Consider the following 23,601-nt stretch of genomic DNA (forward strand, 5'->3'; position numbering starts at 1 on the left):
TAAATAAAGAAACCACACTCACCATGTGTCAATCCAAGCTGCAAAGTTTGTACAAATCAAAGCTCTGCACCACAAGAGATCAGATTAGAAACAGCTTTAGAAATAATTGATTGCAACTAGTGTGGTGCATAATACAGGGGAGAAAAGAGGAAAGAAGTGAACCACAGCCCCAGTACACCCTAAATGCAAATGGATTTAAGCTCTTTGGGAACCAAAACATTTTTGACAGTGTTTAATTTTGATTTTATAAACAGTGCAGATTATTGCTTGCATAAAATATTACAGAAAAAAAGTTTAGATACACATCTATACATAGTCTCAAATTTTGAGAGAAAATGCGAGTCAAAGGCCTTTAAAAAGATTTACACTTTCTGAAAACAACTTTTGATTTAGGATTTGTTACATGAGCAACTCCAACAGGACTAGAAAACCAAAAAAGCAAAACAAAATACAAGATGTCCACTACCACCAATGATTTATTTATATACTAAGTTAAAAAATACGAATATTTTATTACAAAAAGTTTATCAAACAACTGTATACATACAGTTCATATTGTTAAAAGCCAACCTCAATTAATACTTTATATACATTTGATTACTAATGTCATACACTTGTAGAAAAGCATCACTCAGCAGAAACCGATTTGGCATTTGGAAAGTAGTTACTACCCTGCAGTAAAAGAGACAACTAATATAGGAATAAACCATTTTTATGTTACAATAAAAATACTTATTTGCTGTGATCCTTTAAACCAAATGGATGCTTTCTTTCTCCAAAGAGAGTCATCATAAGTGGAGATTAAAGTGCATATAACCAACATATTAAAAATTCTTCAACAATCCCATCTAACATTTTAGATGTTCCAAGCACATCACAGTAACATTAAGGATTTAGGACCTTTCTCCGTGGCTTAAACAATAAGATTCAAGGGAAATCCAGCTTTAAAAACTGCATTAAATAATTCTGGTGTACGATAAGACAAAATAGGTTACAGAAATTTGGAAAATTGTGTTTGGTGAAAAAGTTGGTGTAAATTTGCCCACTTAAATGATTTCTGGGGAGATGTTTTCCTTTTGAAAAAAAAGAATTCATAGTATTCCATACAACATGGACCAAATAAGCAGAGCATGCAATAATATTTACATAATTGTCACAGCAGCCATCCTCTGTAGGCTGCATATAACAGGTTGGAGCAACACTGTCTACTTTATGCATAAATTTTGCTGGTAATCTGGGGGAGAAGAAAAAATCACCAATAATTTGTTTACTACAGACTAGGGTCCTAAGCTAGAAAAATGCTCCTGAAAAACTGTAACTCAAAATATTGGCTTTGTCTCATTATAAGCAAGATAGTAAACCTTACGAAATATAACACAGTTAGAACTAGCAGAGCTGTTGAGGGCAGATTTTAATAAATCAATCCACTTTGGATAAAAGAATGCTTATGCATGTTACAATCTATTCAAAAGCAACAGCTGAACAGGCTAAATTTACATCCACAAGAGAAGCATGACAATGTTCACTGAAAACAAAGTGAGTTGCTGGTAACTGTGGTTATCATTTTTATCACACAAACTGGTCAACAATTAATTTATTATTTTTTTTTAATTTCATTTTTACAAATATGACTATTAATGAGAAGTTCTGAGCCATTACATTTGAAGAGCGTACTTCATACCTTAGGCACTGGACCCAATTTAGAGGTAAAACTCTCAACATGATTTAACATCCTCAGGTTTCTGAAGGCCATCCATATGAAGTTTACATACAGCACTACAAATACACATCAGATACTGCTGTAAATTTATAAGGAATACAAAACACTATTAAATACAACTTTCATCCCATGGCACATCAAGCATGGCAATACCACTTGTTTCATTTCTGGTTAGCAATAGTCAGTTGTGGTTATGCTTTATTGAATATTTTCCTTTCTGTAGCTGAGAAATATATAGCTTGGACTTGCTTCCATCCGGTCTTTTGAACCAAACTTCATCATGGTTAATTGTTGTAATTATGGCACTACAGAAAATGAGGGAAGAAGGGTCAGGGAGAGAAAAATAGGAAATATTTAGACATCTTAGAAGTAATTAAATAACCTCAAAACTGCAGCTGTATTTCTGTACTGTAAATGAAAGTATGCAGTAGGTATAAACGCAAGCAGAATTCTTTAGTAACTGCATGTCTTCAGTAAAGGCAGTTGATTTTCCAGCTGTTTTCTTCTCCTGCTATAAGAAAACCCGCACAGTATCTACAAATATTTTAACTGTTTAAATGAATAGTCACCCACAGTAAGCAGATTACCCATAATAAAAAACAGATCTGCTGGAAAACATATCCAGAAAAAAGTTAAACAGTCTGAAACTCAAGACAGACAGGAGGAAAAGAAAAAAAAGCCCAACTGAATTTAATTGAATCATTCTTACATGAACTTTGCTTTTATCTTTTTTGTGGTAAACCTTAAGACAAATACTGAAAAAAATAACTTTTCCAAATATAATTGATGACAAAAATGGCTCAAAAACAGAGTAAAACAGTTAATGGAAGAAATATCCATCACATACAGCGTGTAACAAAACTCCCTGCGGGAAACTCTTTGGCATTAACAGTTGCTGAAATCTTGAAAGGCTGGGGAAATTCCACTGTATGCTAAATGACAGAGCTTTTAGCCACTGTCAGACATGGGGCACTAGGAAGATTTTTTTTTGATTTAGTACAACTGTTATGCTGTGCATAACAGCACAACTTCGGAATTCTTTAAATTTCAGAAATAATATATAATTTACTAAAACACCTTTGTTTCAGCACTGAAAAAAAAAAATAAATAAATCTGCTCTCCCTCACCAGGGAATGAAAGGAACTGACTGTTTTACAGTAAACTACTGCTATATAAAATTAAAGTTTCCCAATTCATGCTTATTTTCCTTAAGGAACAATATCTGTCTTACCTGGGTAGCAATGCTTATTAAATCAACACTCTGCTCTTAGACTGATTTATCCCATTCAGTAGAATTTAACATATACTTTTAACTATTTTTTTAAAATATACTTACACTACGGAATTGACAAATATGATCCATATAGAAAAAATACATTTAGATATCGTAAACATTCAACCAAATTTGCATAATCATATTTAGACCAGGGAGAAACTTAATTATGAGAAGGAACACTGTTTAAAAAAAAAACTTCTATTTGGTTTATTTCAGAGCATCAATCAATCAACAGAAAAACAAAGCTTATCTTTAATAGCAGAAAATATTTTCCATAATTAAGTATTTTTCAGCTGGCCAACAGACCAAATCCTCAAAGGAACAAAATCCCCGCTAAAAAAAAAAAAAAAAAAAAACACAATCCCAGGGTATTCAGAAATGAGCAAGAACTGAAGTCTTCTAGTGAGATACCACCCTGACAAAACATCACATCGGTGAAATTCAACCTTCACTCCTATCTCAGAAGCTAAGGGCTCAAACTTCTTTGATAATGGCTGCCTTCCAATGTAAACTAGTAAATGTTAGTAAGCTGGCACTACCTCCAAACAAGCTTTATTCTTCAATGCCATCATGCTATCTTTTGCTTTAACAGGACTGTACAGAGCTGTATAAAATTAATAAACTTTACCTTGTAGGACATTCATCTTTCTTATCGATGCATATCGTCTGTCCACGTCCATACCACTCTCCATCGTAATAGAGCCTTCCTTCTTCAGATCTAGCACTATGTAGATGTTTCTCTAATTTGACAGGTGCTGAAATGATCAATAAAAAGGGATTTAACATCAACTGGCAGAAGTCAGTAAAATTTATAAACACACTCATTAAGTTATTTACACACAACACAGTTTTTCCATTGCCAAAAGTAGCCATTTTCTAGATAATTAACTCCAAATGGATGAAAATTAGAAGATAACTTTTTATTTCCAGTCAGATAGAAGTTACATTTCCATTTTCAGATAGAAGTTTTCTTCTCTCTGTGTATGAATTTTCACAAATGGGGTAATGCAATGTAGACAAGACTGCAAATGCAAGACTCTGAAGCCTCTTTATCGATGCATTATCATAAAACGCATGTAAGTAATGCATCGCTGAAGAAATACACCACCTGCTTGTTTTCTCTCCCTTTTCCTCATTACTAACCACCTCCACATACTTGATTTTACCTAGGCTTAATGTGCTTCTCACCTCAGGCCAAATTATCCTTTACCACTCCTTTATCAGACCTCTATTTTTTCCAGAATTGTAGCTTGCAGTGAACGTGAGCTGCTTTTAAAAAGCTCCCACAAGGTTTCTCAGTTTTCTGCTTCATGTTTTGTAAACATTAGCATAGCTTACCAATATTTACTGGTATAACCCACTTTTAGAACTCTAAATTTTTTAGTAGTCAAGCCACAATTATCAGCACTTGAGAGCAGGGAAAGGCAAAAAGCCACATCTGCCAGTTACCTCACCCCACCCTCCATCAGTATACCATGGCTAAGATAAATATGACCTGCCTAGATGCAGCTTGCATCACTGCACACAGCAAGTTCTGTCTTGTGAAACCAGACAATGTTTACTTACGTTCCGGCTTTACTCTGTGTGGCCCCAGCGTAGCCATTGCCTTGAAACACACACACAAAAAAAGTTCGTCAGCAAACAGTCTTTTTTCTTAGCTGTCAGCTTTAATTGGGTTGTGTGGTGTAGCTCAAGATACTTGCTTTTGCATGCAAAAACACAATCAGAACAAATCTGAAAAGTGTGTTGAACAGTGACTCAGTAACTGAAAAAGGGCTTGGGAGGGAGTGGAGAACCAATTTTTTTTAAATCAATCTTGATTTTATGTAACTTAAGTTTTCTAAATTAAATCTTCAGAACTAGCGTTACGTAATTCTATCAAAAATGCAATATTGAATTAATTCTGATTCTGAAAAAAGTGCCATCTGAAGAAGTTACTCTTTAGATTCATATGCTATACTCACAAGCATTCTTCCATGTGAATTGCAGATCTCACACAGTAGTAAAGTAGGTGTAAAAAACAACTTTTTTTTTTTTTTTAATGATTTCAATAAAAGGCAAAATCCCCATCAGATTCTCGCTTTAAATCATGTTACGCTATAACAAAGAAACAGGGAAAGCTATCTCGTGTCTATGCCTCTGGTTGATAGGTAGAGAAAACACTCAGACAGGCTTTCACATAGGAACCACATTTTGGTTCTTTAGGAAATATTTACAAGTATGGATGGAAATAGACTCAAAGTCATCTCCCAGCAAGCTTTGAATTCTCAAAGTTGTTTCCTACTCCATAAACCGGAAAGCACCGATTTTTGCTGGATTACTATGGGATATTTTCCAACTGCAGATGCAAGGCAAGGATAGCATTTGGTTACAGCAAGTTATATTAACAATATGGTAAAGATCCTACATGATACTCTGTACCCAAAAGTTGGATTTATTTTTTTTCCAAATATATTAACTTGTCAAAGAAATTTATCTTCCTGTAAACCCTGGTCCTCTTATAATCTGGGAAAAAAATAGTTATACTTTATAAAAAAAAAAGTTGTAATCAAAGGCTGAAGAAGTCTTCATAAAATAAACAATTTACTATCAGAAAACATACTAAATGGCATGTATTCTTTTTTTTTTTTTTAATTAAAACAAAATCCTATCAAATTATCATAGTCTGACATAGTTGAGTAGAAATTTTGAGAAATCTCATCTCTATCACAGAAATTGTGGTCTACACATTTTACAGATAAGCTCTTCCTCTCCCTTACCAGATTCCTCTGCATGATTTGGGTAGAATCAAAAAGAGCAGCAATAACATAGCTTGAACAGAAAGCATTAGCTGACCAATGAAGAAATGAAAATCTGCTTTAAGTCTTGATTGTATTTAAAACACATTTAAGTATTTTTAAGAGGCAAAAGGAACAGCCAAGAATCCACACAAAACCCAAAGGAAGCTACTGGCATTCAACTTTTCATCTTACCTTCCTTATTGTCGTCCAATCTTCAAGAATATCAAGGTCTTGTAACATATAAACTATATAAGGGCGTGGAAAAGTTAAGGAAAACTCAGAGATAATACAGTGATAATAAGAACACTCTAAAGATTGTAGAAAGATATTAACACTTGTTCTGCCAATCTCTCACACAAAATACCTATGTGAAAGTAATAATAAATGCATCTTTGAATTATGCAACCCAGAACCATAGAATAGCTTGGGTTGTAGGAAACCCTAAAAGCCATGCCTGAAATTGCTGGGCTTTTAGACCTATTACTATGTTAATATTTTCTGTTAAATGGCAAGGTATTTCACGGTCCACAGAAGCAAATGCTGTTTGTCTTGACCTTCTAAAGACAACGATGACCGAGAGCTAAAGGAATGCACTTTCACACAACCTGGCACTGAAATTTCCAAAAGCAGTTAAGAAACTAAAGGCATTTGTAATCTGTATTGATTAACAGCATTCAGCTTTTAAGCACTAGTTAAAAAACATCCCCACTAAACTGGATATATGATGCAATCTAAAGGAAGATCAGTTGTTATTAGTACAAGTCATCCATTTGGGACTGTTCTGATAAATCAATTAGGACAGGTACAGAAAAAGAGAAAAGATAATACAAATAATATAAATACAGAAACAAAATAAACATTTTAAAATAGAAAATGACCATTCTGTCAAAAACTTCTTTCCTCACACTTTATCCTCCCAGTTTGTCTGAAAACCTTGTAAAAGTAACAGGATTTTTTTCAGCACCTTAGAAATAAAAATTGCATGTATGCCACACAAGAAAAAAGTCCTTTCCTAACTTGTAATAACTATTTAAGCCTTTCTGCTCTAAGCCCCTTCTCCCAACTTCCTTGCTTTCCAGAAGAACAGCTGGACCAAGCATGCTTCAAGATACATTATTCATTATGTACAGGGCATTCCTTAATATGCACAGTGCCTAATTCAGAACTCTGACATCCTTCCTTTCCAACCAACCACATTGGAAAAATGATGGCAAATACTCACCAAATACCCAAAACATGAGACAAATTACTTCTATTTTCTTAAGTCAAAATATGTCAAAAAGTCAAATATGAAACTAGTAGTTAAGAGATTCTTCATTTCAATTTTCAACTATGTTTCTCTAATCTGAATTAGAACATTTGTCATTCCAAAATCAAATTTGAGAATGCATCACCACTTCAACTTGTCAACAATGACATATGTAGTAAAAGCACCTATAAAGCAGTGAATGCTATCAAAAAGAACACCAACTTCAGTAAAAGGATATCTGATACAACAACAGGTTTCTTTTTATCTGGACTAAACGGATCCTTCCTTTTCTTCCGGGACTGTAGCTCATCATTCCATAATTCTGAAAATACATAGTAAGAATATGTTATGAATCAGAAATATGCACATCTAGCTCTTCTTACAGTAAGAAACACTGTCCAGAAGTGAGAAATACCAGATTTTCTGGCGAGATGCTGTGTCTGAACAGAATGAATGATTATACGGTCACAGATTAATATTCTCAAAACACACAATGGATGCTGACAATTACTCGACTGAAGTTTGATTAAAACTTAAATTCAAACCCACCTCCCAAAGCCTACACTGTAGTTCTGAACAGAATACTACTGGATAACCTGAAATATTATGAGTACTGTCAACTGACTAATCAGTAGGTACAACAATATTAAAACAAAACAAAAACTTTTAATTTCCATTCACCTGAGGTAATATCAATGCTATGCCTGTCTTCTTCAAGTCTTCTAATCTTCTCTTCTAATTCACTTTGTACAGTATCATACAACAGAAGCTTTTCACTCTAAAAGAAAAAAAATTAGGCATTTATACATGACTAAGTTCTATCATCTAAACATACATAAGAACTATTCAAAGGCTCAGCGGAAGGAAAGAACTGATTTGAGATTAAAAAAAAATAATAATTCAGAAGCAGTAAAGCATACAACATATCCCCATATCCATTTCCTTAGCACAAGATCCTGGTTTCTCAAAGACAGCACATTCATTGGCATAAGCATAAATACAGTCATCAAATATCAGAACCAAGAATAACTTAGTATATAAAGCACACAGCTAGATCTCCAGAATAGCTACTTGTATTTTGACACAAATACAGTATTTTCCTTTTGGGTAGCAAAGATTTATTCATGATGAGTTACTGTGAAGTGTTAAGCTCTCCTCCACCTTTCTTTAAAGATCAAATAAGCTGATGCTTTCATGGAAAGTCCTTTATTAACTTACCTCCAATATTAACAAGACTGTAGTCATTGATAGAGAAGTATCATCTACTACTACAGAATTTATAATTGCCTATTTTCAGAGAACTGAAAAATACCTACTCACAACAGAAATAATTATGCACACAAACTAAAGGTCTAGAAAATTGTGAAAGCAAAACTGTGTATGTTAAAGCTGAGAGAAACATTTTAAAACTGCTTTAGAAAAGTATGCTAGTTCATCCTTTCAAAATATAATTTCTGATCCAAATAGATTAACACAAACCTTCATTCTTTTTATATACAAAGTGCTAAAAACACACCAAAGATAAATGGTAACACTTCGGTGTGAACTTTGTACGGAACATGTTAGTCTACCCTCTCTTCCGTCTCTAAGCATTTGTCAATGAGAAAATCAACTTTGTAGTACAACTGCTCTCAATTATAATTCACCATATAGGACTGGTGCCAAAGTTACACAGTACCTATATAGATGAGTTACCCTTTTAACAGCAGCTTCTGAACACACTAAATACAATAAAACAGTAACTTCAATTTAAGCTAAGTTCCAAGCTTCAAGACAATAAATTTACTGCATAAAATTTGCACACTTCCTAAAACACAAGTAGGAAACACAGCCAACTGTTAACTATTATTATTACTTTAAAGTTCATTTTCACTGAGCAGCATCTCCAACTACTCTGGAAAACAGAGACTTGGACTTACGGGGGGGGGGGGGGGGGGGGGGGGGGCGGGGAAAAGAGGCCGCTTAAGCAGCCCAAGTGTCTAGCTATTAGGTACCACATTGCAACCAAAGATTGCAGTCCCTAGAGCCAAGTCAGTGTATGTCTGCACCTCAACTGCTCCTGCCCACAGAACAGCATACCAAAAGAACCTTACTTTTACCAGCGTTCAAGTTGAACTAGTGTGAAGCAAAAAGAGGTATAAAGAAAACAAGGACTCCTATTGCAATAAATGGCTGTCATGTTTAACATTCCCTTCAAGTCACAAAGTACTTACACTCCAGAGACCTCCTTTCATGTATTTTTCAACCTCCTGTTACTAAAAATAAAAATATTCCCCAATGAAATTGAAAAGACAAAAGCTTTTTTATATATACCTGAAAGGTCAGATGAGTGTTATTTGTTCTGAGACGGTTTTAACATTAAATTATGTTTGTGTTTAGACCCCTGTTTTGCTGCAAGCACTTGGCGACAAATACAGTGTGAAAAGCTGTGATAGGCAACAGAGGCTGAATGGCTGTGCTCTAGTGTAACAATGATTTTACAGGCAGTTCTACTGACTTTGAAGCGCTTTCCCCCTGAGAGACCCTTATTGGATGGTGCATGTTTGAATTCTGAAGGTTTCACAGAAGCATAGCAGCAAAAGAACCACCTGAAAGAGGAATACATAGCCAAAGCAAATCATTCATTTGTGGATGGGAAACCCTGCCAGTCTTATAGCATTCTGTCCAGCCACAGGAGAATTCACAGGAATGAAGAAAGTCAGTAGTGAGTAGTCCTACATTAGACCTTGAAGTAAACAAGAAAACAAGCAAAGAAGAAAACGCTGTAATGGGGAAGCTGAGAAGGACTATGATGCAAACCTCAGCATCTAAGTAGCTAGGATAGAGGATCAGACATACATGTACTTTAAATTTTGCACAACAGTATGCAGTATTTAGATACTTAAACAGAAATAAAAACGTTTATGCTCAAGGAGAGAAATGTATCTTTCTCGTAACTGCTTTTGAAATGACAACTCTTACCACCAGCGGACCAAGGTACTTTAAAAAGACTTTGTAAGACTATTATTATTACAAAAGTGTAGGGTACCTTTTGCTAAAATTATGGTAGATAATTTAGCTACTGTTCTTGGTAATCATTTCTTTAAAAAGCATAAAAAAACTAATTAAGAACCTGCTAATGAAAAATAAGAACTTAATTTATATTCAAATCTAAATCTATAAAGGCAATTTTGATATGCTTTGAACAAGCTTCAACGTGGGCTTAAATATCACAAAACAAATGCATTAAATTAACAACTGCAGTAGGAAAAGTATGCACTGAACATGACACACAGTAAAGACAGATGAAATTAGCTATCAATATAGAATAGCTAGCACAACCTCACAGTGCTGCCGAGAGGCTTGAATTTCACATTCATATTTGTTCTTCACAGATTCCAGACAAAGCTCTCTATAGATACCTGTAATCAAGCAAGTAACAACAGTATTAATTTATTTAGCTGACATCTGATTTCAAAATTCTCTTTTAGAACTTCCTGCACATCCCAAAATAAGTACAAAAGGGAAAACACAGATATCTTAATTTAGGCAATTACAGTGCCTAGCTCCTTTACAAAGTAAAAACAAGAGATCTCTTAAATCTAAAGATCTGATGGAAAAAAAAAAAAAAAAAAAAAATGCTATTTTCACTTTTTCCCCTATCAGTCAACAGATTATACCAGTTGTCATGCTAGCCTTACAAAACAGGTCTACTTCCTATTTCTGATCAAATTATCCTGGATATCCTTACTTTTCAAATATGAGAAGTACTTGATGGCCTCTTCTATTTTCTAATTAGTATTTTAAATAACAGGGGGAAGGGTGTTAAACAGCTAGAAAACAGATTTTACAGATATTTGGAATGAGAGTTGCTTTACACAGCACACTGACAAATCACATCAATTAACAAGACGGTTCCATTCTTAGAACCAGCCTTCTTGCAATGCAAGGAGCACTGCTTCTGAGCATTAGGAGTATTTCTTACACCTACCAATTCATAATCAATGCTTATTTGCCTGAAATCAGCAGTATGAGCATAAATGCTTCTAGAAGAAAGAGAGATGTTTTATTGACTTACTGAAATAATCAAGATTCATGTTTTGTGTGAAGTGCTCACTGCCTTAGAGAGCAGAGTAAAACAAGTTTCTTTTCTATTACATCCATAGTTTAACTTTTTTTTTTTTTTTCCCCTTCTTCCCCTCTGTAAGGAACAAGTGGGTCCCTTGGACCTGCTGGAGCTCAAGTTCTGCTACAACCACTTCTGTCAAGGCTGTGAAACAGCAAGGGCAAATAGACCCGTTCTGCAGTTTCCGGTGTCCTCTGGAACAACTCTGTGAATCTCAAGTTGAGGACAGAAGGAAAAAAAGAAATCTGATTTCTAGTCTACAAGTTTCCTTGAAGTTGAGACTTCTCCCTCGGCTTTTTACATTGGAACATGCATCTTCAGTGCTGCTGAAGACTCGAATCAGGAAAATCTTTAATATTCTCCCTATCCACACCCACCTACATGGTTTAACAGAAAGTCACGTTTAAAACCGAAAAACAACAGCTTGGATTAAGGTTGTTTTCATGTCAAACCTTCGGGGAAGTTCATTTGGGAATCTACGTGTAACACAAGAGGGCTGCTTAGTACTACTCAAGTAAATTTGCAGTAAAAATCTTAAAACCCAGAAATTCCAGGTCACCATCTGAGGGAAAGCATTATGGAGATGACCAGGAGAAAGAAAAAATGAGCCATATTTTTAATGCAATGTTATCAGGCAATTTGTGGAAAGTAGTAAGAAACTCGAAACTTTGACTTGAAAATTACTTTAAGTTTAAAACTATGCATGCCATGGTGTTTCTAGCTTTAAAACGCATCACTTTAATAATTCTAAAGTTAAAAAAAAAAAAAAAAAAAGATTTCCCTTAAAATTCATAGCAACATGATACTGTTGAAGCAGAAATATTTACTTTTTATGCCTACCTGCCACTTTGGTTCGGATTTGCATATTTTCTTGCAATGCTGCCAATGGTTCTAAATATTCAGGTGCTTTTCCAGCTATGACCTCTTGTAGTTTTGCGTCCACTTGGCTTAATCTTTCTTTGTAAAGTCTTTAAAAAAATAAATAAATAAATAAATAAAGAAATGAAAGCAAACAAATCAGAAGAATTTTTTCTAAAAGACCTAATCTACCTCTCTTTGTTAACATTATGGCACATCCACTGAAGCAAATTTAAGACTTGTTACCATTTGAATTTTCCGTGCTTATATCATGGAAGAGAGGGAAGGAGAGACATTTTGTGGACAGAAAATCCCATCCACTTTGTTGTTCACTTATCTGCTCTCACCCTACCACAGACCAAGGCAAAAGATAAGTAGGCTCTTACTGAAGCATCCCCTGTGAAAATCCACATTTAAAATACTATCAAAATGTCATGGGATATTTTGTAACTGACATCTTCCATTCCCACCAAAAGGAAATATTACAATATTTTTACTTCACCTGAAATTCCTTCTAAAAACTGGTATTTACTAGCAGCCTGAAGAAATCCACTTCCATTTTAAAGAATTTAGTGTAGTATCAATTACAAGCCTTTCAATCACATAACTAGTAAATACAATGTTAAAAGACAGAATCATCAATATAAACAGCTCCTCCTGTTCTTATGCTTTTTTTACTTTGCACTCCACAATCAAAAGTGGTAACATTGAGGCAAACGCATACAAACTTCCTTGTAAGTGCTGAGAACACATCAAACATTACCTTTTTACACAGTCTCCTCTTCAGGACAGCAATGTTACCTTTTTATTTGTTTACAGTATATTGCTTAAGTAATGAATTAAACAGAAGACAGTTCACACATACCAAAAAATCAAGACCTGCTTGAGAACTACTTCCTGTTCACTTGAAGCAACACCAGCCTGATTTTCACTTTACCTTGATGACAACTTAATAGTTCAAGCATATGTACCTAGCCCAGCTATAGTTAAACAGTGACCACTTCTCTTCTTACCTGCAAACTGTTAATAGACAGACTCAATCTGACCTGCAGCTAAGTGACATAGCCTGCAGTTGATTAAAGACCAATTTGGCATGCAGTTGTTAACATCTAGCTACAGCAGTTTTATCCAACAACAACATAAGCAGAGGTGCACAGTGCACATGCCTGGCTCCATCACTAACATCAGATTACACAGCACCAACTTCCAGCTAAATCAGGCCTGGGTGCTGCAAGCACTTGGTGTCACATAGCAGCTGATGAACTAAAACTGCTTATCCACTAATTTCCAACAGTGATCTGCCTAAAACGGGTACCTGCTGTCTACCAGCGTAAACCCCATTTGTATGATCAAAATTTAGTTTCCCTACAAAACAATCACTTTATCATCTCTGCTGCTGGCTGAGATTAAACACCCTGTTGTTCAAGCATCTTTCTCTTCTTTCCCTATTTTATAAAGTTTGCTAGTACCTATCTCAGTTCACCAGTAGAAAGAGCTATCACACAATATGAACACTTATCTGGAATGCAATGACAATTGACTCATTTTCAATTACAATACGTATGCCTAAGAATAGACAAGGTTTCCTGCATGTTTCTTTTGCAGGTACCTGATTAAGTTAATTGCCAAATTCCCATCAATTTAAATCAGAACAGATGCATCTAGCTTACCTGGGCACGTCTGAAAATAAATTTTAAATACATACAGAAGACTGGGCCTAACTCAAACGAGATTCACTTTTGAATAACTGTGGCTATTCAGTTCTTCTATTTATTCTGAGTGATTTAGATATTATGGTAAACTACTAACAGAGCTAACACTGGTTTCATTTCCAGTGTTGGTTTCTGGTTTGCAGTAACCACAGGAAATTTTCATTAGTACTGGCTATAAAAACTGCTACTATACATTAAAAAATAATAATAACAATAATAATTTCTAGCGTAACAAAGACAGTGCTTGGATCTGTTTATGCAATTCACACATATATAAAATGAGGACAAGGATCTTGATACATGTCTCCAAAGATCACAATTCCTTGGTTTTGCTAAGCATCTAGATGCAATAGACCCACATCAGCCCTATGTAGCAACACTTTAAAACCATTCTTACAGCAAAGAAGAAATAAAATAAGTATTTGTATATACACACACACATACAATAAATATTCTGTATATGTATATATAGAATATATGAAAACAAATATATTCTCTCATATAAGAGCTTGCAGAAAATAAAATAATCTGGAACAACAGTTTGCAAATCATTTCAGAACTTCCAATACTTATTCTTCTCAAAAATAGTATCTGCTTATTTGAAAAACAAGAAACGCCAGCTGCACACAGCATTCTCATAGAACAAAGCCTCAAATGACACACTTAAAATATTAAAATACTTACTGATCTTTGAGGTCTGTAAATTGCTTTTCAAGATTGGACATTTCATCTAAACACTCCATTCTTCTTCTTTCACAGTCCTCATCATCCATTTCTAAGAATAAGAAAAAGGTAACATATTTTGAACAACGTAAACAAATAAACTGGATCTTTTTTCTAGCCGATTTTAAACACATCTGAATTTTAGCCAAAAACAGATCAGCCTCTATTATTTTACAGCAGGTTATAAGAAATCATTTGTCACATAAACCGCAAAGTTAATAAACTTAGGTCTAATTCTAGAAGAAACCCCATGAATTGCAGTTTTTCTTCCCCAAACAAGACAACACCATTTTAAGTCTTCAAAAGGTCAAATTTTGTAACTGATAATGCGAAGTACACCTGAACAAAGTAAGAAACAGAACAATTAAACATTGTAAACATTGTATAGCACATCAGATGGAAGGCAGCATTACCCATGAAGATTTATTTACCATAACTGAAACTTGAAATTTTATGTTTAAGTTTAAACTTCAAGTTCAAACATAACTTCAAGTGCATCCTTGTGTTAGTACGAGCAAAAGCAATCCACAGAAAGCATGCACAGTCCAAATATTACATTTGTCATACATAATTCACAGTTTAGTTTTAATAATATCAGTTAAAAAGAAAAATGTAACACTTGGTTTTGAAAACAGGTTTCAACCTTTACAGTTTGGACAGTTGTTTGGGTCTCAATTACTCATGTAGAAATATCTGCAGCTCATCATAATGACCATTTAAAAACCCTGTATATGTAATGAAACAGTTCTTAACAGCAAAACCTGCAAAATCTAGAATTTTGAAGAAATTTGATTTCAGATGCTTTTATGGAGTAAGAGTTATTAACATGGAATTCTTTCCAGAGCTTTTGAAGTGCTTTGAAAAGTGGAACTAAAAGTTTTACTTTAGTTTCCTTTTGTTGAAGAAAGCATTATCTATCTTTTTCCTTGTTTTTATGATGAATTAAATAAACTAAAAGTTGAGAAGGCTTTCCTCAAAACAGTATTTTTTGCTTCATTTCTCTTCACACAGGATCTTACCCTCCACTCTTTCAGATTTACCAATGCACTACTCAAGAGGATAAAAGGTATGGTATCTCAAAAGACGTATGTAACAAGTAGTAAAGCACACAATGGAAAACTGCTGAATTTTAGTGACATGCAACCTTCTGCTGTACTTCAGCAAATATAAGGTAGAAAAAGGCAAGTTCCAAACCCTAATTCTGTCAAAGAGGCACATTTCCAAGGCATTAATGAAAGCGGTGCTTCATTAACCATAGTTCTCCATAATAAAAAAATAAATATTTAGGCTCAAAGCTACAAAATTCTTCACTGCTTCCTGCCCTTCCTCCACCAGCCCTGCCCATCTGAGTGTTTTAAAAAGAAGAGTGAAAAAAGGGTTCTGCTAAGCCACATTCAGAAGACAGAGATGTGCTGAAGCAGCTTTACAGCAGCAGCATCTCAAGGAAATAGCTCTCCAGTTCCCGTACAAGTGACTGATGATGAATGAGCGCAGGAAGAATGGAGAGCCACAGCATTAGGAGCTGGGGCTGGACTGGTGCAAGCATGCCACAGTGTGAGAGCTGTCCTGAGGGGGCTATGCCCAGCTGAGCAGTTACTCAAGAAAACTCCCAATTGCTGATAGAGAAGTGAAGCAGGATCAGGAGCCGAGTGGAGATGCTCAGCATCCATTCTTTTAGAGCCCTTGATTTGCTTTATACTGCCTCCTACACCAGCTTAAAAAAAAAAAAAAAAAAAAAAAAAGCAGCATTCCTCCTTATTGTTTTGCAAAAGAGCATGGCAAATTGCAAAGGTGATGGGATGAAAGGAGTACCTTCGGGCATGCACATCACCTCCCTGACTCAGAGGAGTCAGTAGCTCAGATCTTCCACTTAAACCTCTTGAAGTACGAGGTTCAGTCCACGTACCTTTATACTGATACCATCACAAGCTTTTCAGACTGAAAACCACACTAGCCCTTTCTGCCTGGATATGAAAACCAATAGGCAGTGGAGCAGTACATGAGTCCAAATCAAAGCCTTACTGCAGTTCCTCACACCGCAGCAAGTACGAGCAATAGAAGGCAACCTTTACAAAATTATAAAACGTGGGGTAGCCTGAAGAGAGACAAAATCTGAAGTCAGATCTTCAGAAATTGCTTGGCACATTGAGAAGGGCGTGGGAAGAGAATGAGGCTGCTAAAAGACACTTTCATTTTAAACTATCATTCTCATAAAAAAGACAGATCCCAGAACTCAGAATAAGATCGAAAGTCAGATTGAAGAGCAAAGTTTTCGTTGGCTGTCCAACATAGCACTTAAGCCAAAATTGACTGAGCAACTTTCATCTTGGCCAGATTTAAGGAATGTGCCAGTCACATTACTTGAAGTCTTGTCTGAAGTATTTATGTGCTATAAAAATAAATTTGCATTAAAAATTGACGGAACCTCCCTGTGAATCCAGGCAGGAACAAGCCCTGGGAACCAGATGGCTTCCCACTTGCTTCTCAAGTTCACATACACGTTTCAGACGTTTCCAGGTATGGTTTTGTTTCCAGGTATGTTTTGGTAAATAATTCATTCAGAAGTTTTCCTTACATTAATTTGGATTTTATTGCTTGTGCACGCTTAAGGACTGCAAATAAAAAAATAATACTAGAACTGTGGCTGTTTCTGAGGATCAATGCAGCCTGAAAGCAACTGCATCTTACATTTTTATCTTCTGCTGCAAGAAAAGAGGAATGCATTGGGATGTGAGGGCACAGCTGACTCTCCTGCAGATGCTGAAATAAAACACAGCACTCTCCTCAGCCAGGTCCACACTCAAAAATGTGGGAATTCCTGCCACAGGAACTACGTTCTCCCTATAATACTGAATGGCAACTGACATGCTAATTCACTCTTCTGTCGTTTCTTTATTCTGCCAATTAAACTTTTTCAGGCTTTCAGAGTCTTGAAATATCTTAATTTCCCCAATTACAGAACTTCTTCCCCATGACCTTAAACAATGTACAGATTGGGAAATATTCGTTATTGAAAAAGTAAGTTTTGAGATTAAATCCCATGGCTTTTCTGTCAAAAATTTGTATTGCTTGAGACAGAATATTTCTCATTTTATATTAAAATACTTGCTACCAGGCCAAAATTGTCTCAACACTTCAGATTTCCCATAAAGTTCCCCCATAAAGTTCTATATTGCACAAAGCATTTGGGGCATTTTTTAACACTGTCGAAATCACAGTCATTTGTTTCCTATTGCATTGGAGTAGTCCAACTCCCTAACTAGCGCAGCCCAGTTTTAAGACACACACACACACACAAAAAGTACTTAAAATGTAACAGCACCTAAAATAGTCCTTTTTAATAAGCTATGGCCGACTTAAAGTGCTCCACAAAAATGTTCAAATTCTCATCTGGGATGGCAAGCATAACTTGTGGCTTTTTTATTCATCCCTGATATGCTATTCTATACCATGGTCAATAATTAAAAAAAAAAACTCAATATGTATCATCAAAAGGAAAAGGATTGAAACAGTGCCAGCTCTCAAGGGCATGTTATGCTGTTTCTAACCACACCTCCTGTATTCTCAGTCATATAGTGGGGGGGGGAAACACCAATGAATGCAACTAAAGTAAAGGACAAATTTAACAAAAACAATCTCTTCCTTCTAAACCTTCTTTTTTTCCCCCTACTAATTTTAATTAAGACTTATTTCTTGCAGTGCTAATCATCTTGTATCTGTAGAAGCAATATGCTTCCATGGAGTACATCCATATTTGTCAAGACACCGAGACAAGCATATAATTTCCTGTAATCATCACTTTTTAAGTGCTCTCTTAAAAGCATTTCTCTGTGGAATGCTACAGAAATTATCTGGAGGGTTTCTTGTATTATTGTAAAGAAACACTTTCACACTACATTCACTTAAAACATAGCTCCTCCTTCTTCCTCCCAATCCCCAAAGAATCCAAGACCGGGAAAAGATAATAGAATTATTTGCCCTTGACAAAATAAAATTAAGTTTTAAAAAATAAAATAAAAATTAAAGAAATCGACCAAAGTATCTTTGTGGACATGTAACCACCAGTTTGGTTTTAAATTGTCAGCTGGTAAAAACTTCATACAGGAGTACGAGCAGGTTTTGAAAGAGAGCAAACTTCAAAGTCAGTGGCTGGAACTAACAGAGCCATTTTTCCTTTCACCAGAGCCAGGGAACTGGGGGAAAGAAAGAGATAAGTTTACATCTGTTATACCAAGCTCCTTTCTCACACAGAAAATTAGATTATTTTTTTTCGACATACAGATTGGCTAGAATAATAGATGAAGAAAAGGCACCCCCAGATATAATTGTAATCTAATTGTAATCTACATAAACTACATAATCTATTGCAACACAAACTGGAAGACAGAGACTTCCAGTAGGCTAAGTAGGGGTTATTGTTGCAGTGATGCTCCTGGGCCTCAACAAGGAGTCTTTCACAGCCCTGTGTCTCACTCTCATAATGCCCAATAAAATCATGTGTTCCTCCTCTACACTATTTTATATTTTCCCCTGAAAGATTGTTAAACTTCATTCAGCTGTGTATGTGAGAACTTTTTTGAAAAATAGTCACGTTTAGGAGGGAATAGCCATGCACCTGAGTTTTTTTTCCAAAATACAGAATTCACTTTCTAGTCCGTGTACAATAGTGATAATGAAAGAATTGAAACACACCTTCCTAAATCACGTCTGAAAGGAGCAGAGTAGGCTGCTGTGCAAACAGGGACATAACTAGACACCTTTCCAACTTAAAACTTGATTACCTCCAACTGCTTGTCCTTATATCCGCACTCAAGTTTGCCCTTCTTCCAGCATAATCACCAGCGCATAGGGATGCTGCACAGCTTCGGTTTCATCAAACCAACCCATGACAATTAAAGCACATTTTTCTGGCCCTGTTTTTCAATTCAGCCACTTAATGTGGTTAAGGAAAGACCAATCAGTCTTCTTCAGCAGCAGATCTGTAGCTGGATCAATAAACTCTCCACCTGTATCTGGAGCCCAACTGTTTATAAAAGTTGTGTGCACGTTCATGTGTAAGTACAGGAGAGCTTTCAAGTGAGGATCTGGATAGGCTGGACCGATGGGCTGAGGTCAACTGCATGAAGTTTAACAAGGCCAAGTGCCGGGTCCTGCACCTGGGGCGCAATAACCCCAAGCAGAGCTACAGGCTGGGAGAGGAATGGTTGGAAAGCTGCCAGGCAGAGAAGGACCTGGGAGTGATGGTGGACAGTCGGCTGAATATGAGCCAGCAGTGTGCTCAGGTGGCCAAGAAGGCCAACGGCATCCTGGCTTGTATTAGGAACAGCGTGACCAGCAGGGCTAGGGAGGTGATCGTCCCCCTGTACTCAGCTCTGGTGAGGCCGCACCTCGAGTACTGTGTTCAGTTTTGGGCCCCTCGCTACAAGAAGGACATCGAGGTGCTTGAGCGGGTGCAGAGAAGGGCAACGAAGCTGGTGAGGGGTCTGGAGAACAAGTCCTACGAGGAGCGGCTGAGGGAGCTGGGCTTGTTCAGCCTGGAGAAGAGGAGGCTCAGGGGTGACCTTATCGCTCTTTTTAGGTACCTCAAGGGAGGCTGTAGCGAGGTGGGGGTTGGCCTGTTCTCCCACGTGCCTGGTGACAGGACGAGGGGGAATGGGCTTAAGTTGAGCCAGGGGAGTTTTAGGTTAGATGTTAGGAAGAACTTCTTTACAGAAAGGGTTGTGAGGCATTGGAACAGGCTGCCCAGGGAAGTGGTGGAGTCACCATCCCTGGAAGTCTTCAAAAGACGCTTAGATGTAGAGCTTAGGGATATGGTTTAGTGGAGGGCTGTTAGCGTTAGGTTGGAGGTTGGACTCGATGACCTTGAGGTCTCTTCCAACCTAGAAAATTCTGTGATTCTGTGTGATTCTGTGAGTCCTATGACTGTGTGAGCTAACCACCCACTGGGTCAATTTGCAGCCATTTTGGAGAACACAAAACAGATTATTTTCCTATCAATTTAAACCCAAAGCTTCATTTCAGATTCTTGTCAAATGTGCTCCAATGTCTACAGAGGACACAAGGGCTTGAAGCAATGACTTGTTCTTCAAGCAGCTTCCAACCAAATGTGTTCAGTTGAGGATACATGATGTGAAACAAACCTCTAACTGCTTTGGAGATGTATGAGCCTCAGCACCATCTACTCTGGACCACCTATCTCTACTCTTGGTTTGCCAGATCAGTTGTTAATGTAGGCACAAATAAAATCGCTGTGTTTATGATCATTTTGCTGGCAAGGCAGTGGCAGCCAACAGTTTGATCCAAGCAGGCAGCCACGGACCAGCAGGCTAGAGCTGCAAAATGGGCTTCTGTCAGCGATACCTGCCATCTCAGAGGCACAGGGGAGTAAGGGAGGAGGGAGGGGAAAAAAAAAGACGCACGGGAAGCTCTACATAAACCCTGGGCAGACTGGGGATTAGCCGAGGCCTCTACTGGGGGATCACCTCTGGTGATCACTGGTCCAGTGAGTATTAACTCAGATCAAGGGCCAAGGGCATGACTCTGCTGTCTCCCAGCACAGCGGCCACACTTTCCCAGCCCTGGCAGAGCCTTTGCTCTACTTCTGGGGAGCCAGCGTGGCCGACCCTGTCCCCGCCGTGCCCCTGCGGGCTCCAGCAGCTTGGCAGCCTACACACAGCCCAGTAACGCGCTGAGGGGGCTCAGTTACAGCGCAGCGCCCCTCCCCAGCTGCCTGACAGCAGCCCCCGGGCAGTCCCAGCGCTGCCCCCCCCACCCCTTCGCCGGGCCGGGGCGTGGCGGAAAGGCCGTGGGGCGGGGTCCCGACGGGGCGGGCACCGGCGGCGCTGTGGGGCCGGGGGGAGGCGGGGGGGGGCCGCGGGCCGGCCCCGGGGCGAGGGGCGCAGGGGGGGGAGGTTTGTGAGGGGACGCGGTGTCGGTACCTGAGCTGTCGCCCTCCTCGGACACGGAGGAGCTCTCGGTCTCCTCCTCCTCCGAGCTGCTCCCCTCGTTCTCCCCGTAGTCCACCTCCATCTCATCGTGGTTGTTCTCCTTCTTCTCCCGGGAGTGCACCGGCATCGCTACGGCACCGCCACCGCCGGGCCCCGGCACGGCCCCTTCCCGCCGCCGCCGCTACCGCCGGCCCCGCCCCGCCCCGCCGCCGCAGCCTACCCCGCCCGGCGCCCGCCGCGCCCTCCCATTGGCTGAGCCCCGCCAGCGGCCGGGCCAGCAGGGTAGGTGAGCCCGCGCGCGGGGCGTGCTGGGAGTTGTAGTCCTCCGCGAGCGGCGCGGCGGGGGTGGGACTCCGGGACGGGGCCTCCCCGCCGCTGCCTCCCCGCCCGGCCTCTCCCCCGGGGCCGTTGCAGCCTCCTCACGGGGCGGTGTCACGGCCTCTGCTCGTTTGCCCACTGCCTTTAATAACGCTGTGCTGGCTGAGCTGCCCTCTTGACGAGGGAGGTGCTCAGCCTCACCTCACAGCACGCATCAACAGCCCCGAATCCCTGCTGGGTCGTGGCCCACAGGCAAGCGGGGAGAAGCTGGGTTGTGGCCATGGGTAGGTGGCCCAGCTTAGCTTTGTTACGGGTCTGGTTATTTGAAATAAAACAGGAGCAACAAGTGGTGGTGTCCTCGGGTTCTCCTTGTTTAAAAGCAGCTGCTGAGACCCCCAAACGTGGCCAAGTGCTGGTTCATAAAGTTCAAAAACTTAAAGGAAATTACCAAAGGGATTGTAAGTTGGTGTTCCTTCAAGCTAACGTGCCAGAAGTGCTTCAGTAGTGGTGTGAGATATCCAGAGAGCTGGAAGGAATTAGGAAAAGAAATGAAGTGAGCTGGAGATGTCCCCAAATGAAAATGGATGAATTCCACAAACTGGGATCCATAGAGATCTGCCAAAAAAAAAGAAGGGAAAAAAAAAAAAAAAAAAAAGAGGGAAAAAAAAATAATCTAAGAATTGCAGATTTGCAGATTCAAGGTTTGCATTTTAGTCTACTAAAATACAGCTAGAAATTAAAAGTTACAGACAAAAAGAAAAGAAAAAAAATAAAAATACAACCAGCGGCAGGGAAAGGAAAGGCAGGAAATCTGAAAACCTTTGGCCTCCTGATTGTAATTTCCTATCCAAACAGTTGAAACTAGGTCCAAGGGAGCTAAAAATAAGTCCCAGAAGGAAAACAAAGTTCCCATGCTACAGTGGAAATCAACAACTAGGATGGGGAATTGGGCCAGTTTTTTTTTTCTTTTTTTTTAAGCTCATTATATGTTTTTACATGCTTCTTCTATTCATTTTTTATCCTTTGAAGGCAGGGAGGAGCTACCCAGCTAAAGCAATACAACGTTTACAATACAACATTTACTGTCTAGAGGAAGAAAAAATGTACCAGTTGAAGTCAACCTCGCTGCCCAAATGGAATGCTAGAAAAGCTAAGAGAACAGGCTAATTCCACAAGCTATGTATGGTGGCACAGCAGTGTTGGCACATTATAACTTGTTTCCAGAAATATAGGTTTATCTGGATAATGAACTTTATAAGCCCATAACATGTAAAATGGCAACACCTGTCTGAATCAGCTATCTAAGGCCCAGATTTGTGCTAGGTGGACGAGGAATGATGCAATTCTGGCTGGCTTAATAGAGGACATTCAAAGATTTGTATTCTTGCCATGTGAAGATACCATCTAGGAATCCACATTCAGCTACCAGAAGACCAGTCTATAGATTGGCCATCTTATCAAGGTAAATGAAGGGAAGCATTAGATGTCTGCAAAGCTATGTTTCTGGATTCAGTTATACCTACAACCAGTAGAAAAATAAAATAAAATAAAATAAAATAAAATAAAATAAAATAAAATAAAATAAAATAAAATAAAATAAAATAAAATAAAATAAAATAAAATAAAATAAAATAAAATAAAATAATAACAGCCATTAAGAAGAAAATGATCCTCATCATCTTCAATAGCACAGCTCTGCATTTAATGGGGAAGTGGCATTTAACATCTGGTATGTGGTATTTTTGAACAACTAGAAAAATGGTCCATTAGCAGGCATAGTTGGCAATAACATAAGTTTCAAAACTGGCAATTCTGTTAAAAGCTGTTAGTGAAAAAATTTGGACACAAGAATAGTTGTAAATGAAACATTGGCCTGCACAGCCCTTGACAGATGGTGAAATTTCTTCCCAGTA

General features: G+C 38.1%; 1 protein-coding gene across 1 annotated transcript; it reads right to left on the reverse strand.

Annotated features, from left to right (window-relative positions):
* Positions 1 to 458: 458 nt before the first annotated feature.
* On the reverse strand, positions 459 to 21,553 carry BRMS1L (BRMS1 like transcriptional repressor). The gene is made up of 10 exons (XM_084520581.1): positions 21,362 to 21,553; positions 14,385 to 14,475; positions 11,971 to 12,098; positions 10,347 to 10,426; positions 7,707 to 7,803; positions 7,264 to 7,347; positions 5,969 to 6,033; positions 4,563 to 4,602; positions 3,625 to 3,751; positions 459 to 2,025 (listed from the first exon to the last, which is right to left on the reverse strand). Exons 1-10 carry the CDS (start codon positions 21,495 to 21,497, stop codon positions 1,902 to 1,904), a joined length of 972 nt encoding a protein of 323 aa, XP_084376707.1. The 5' UTR covers positions 21,498 to 21,553; the 3' UTR covers positions 459 to 1,901.
* Positions 21,554 to 23,601: the final 2,048 nt, after the last annotated feature.

This window comes from Aythya ferina (assembly GCF_964211825.1).
Source record: "Aythya ferina genome assembly, chromosome: 5".
NCBI lineage: Eukaryota > Metazoa > Chordata > Aves > Anseriformes > Anatidae > Aythya > Aythya ferina.

What these genes read in the sequence shown, in the direction of transcription:
- BRMS1L (XM_084520581.1), bottom strand. Translation starts at nt 21,497, where the DNA reads ATGCCGGTGCACTCCCGGGAGAAGAAGGAGAACAACCACGATGAGATG. An exon ending in CCTCTCGGCAGCACTGTGAG is followed by an intron (nt 7,804 to 10,346) that starts GTTGTGCTAGCT and finishes TTTTTCTTTTAG; the next exon opens with AGTGAAAAGCTTCTGTTGTA. An exon ending in ACACAGAGTAAAGCCGGAAC is followed by an intron (nt 3,752 to 4,562) that starts GTAAGTAAACAT and finishes TGATCATTTCAG; the next exon opens with CACCTGTCAAATTAGAGAAA.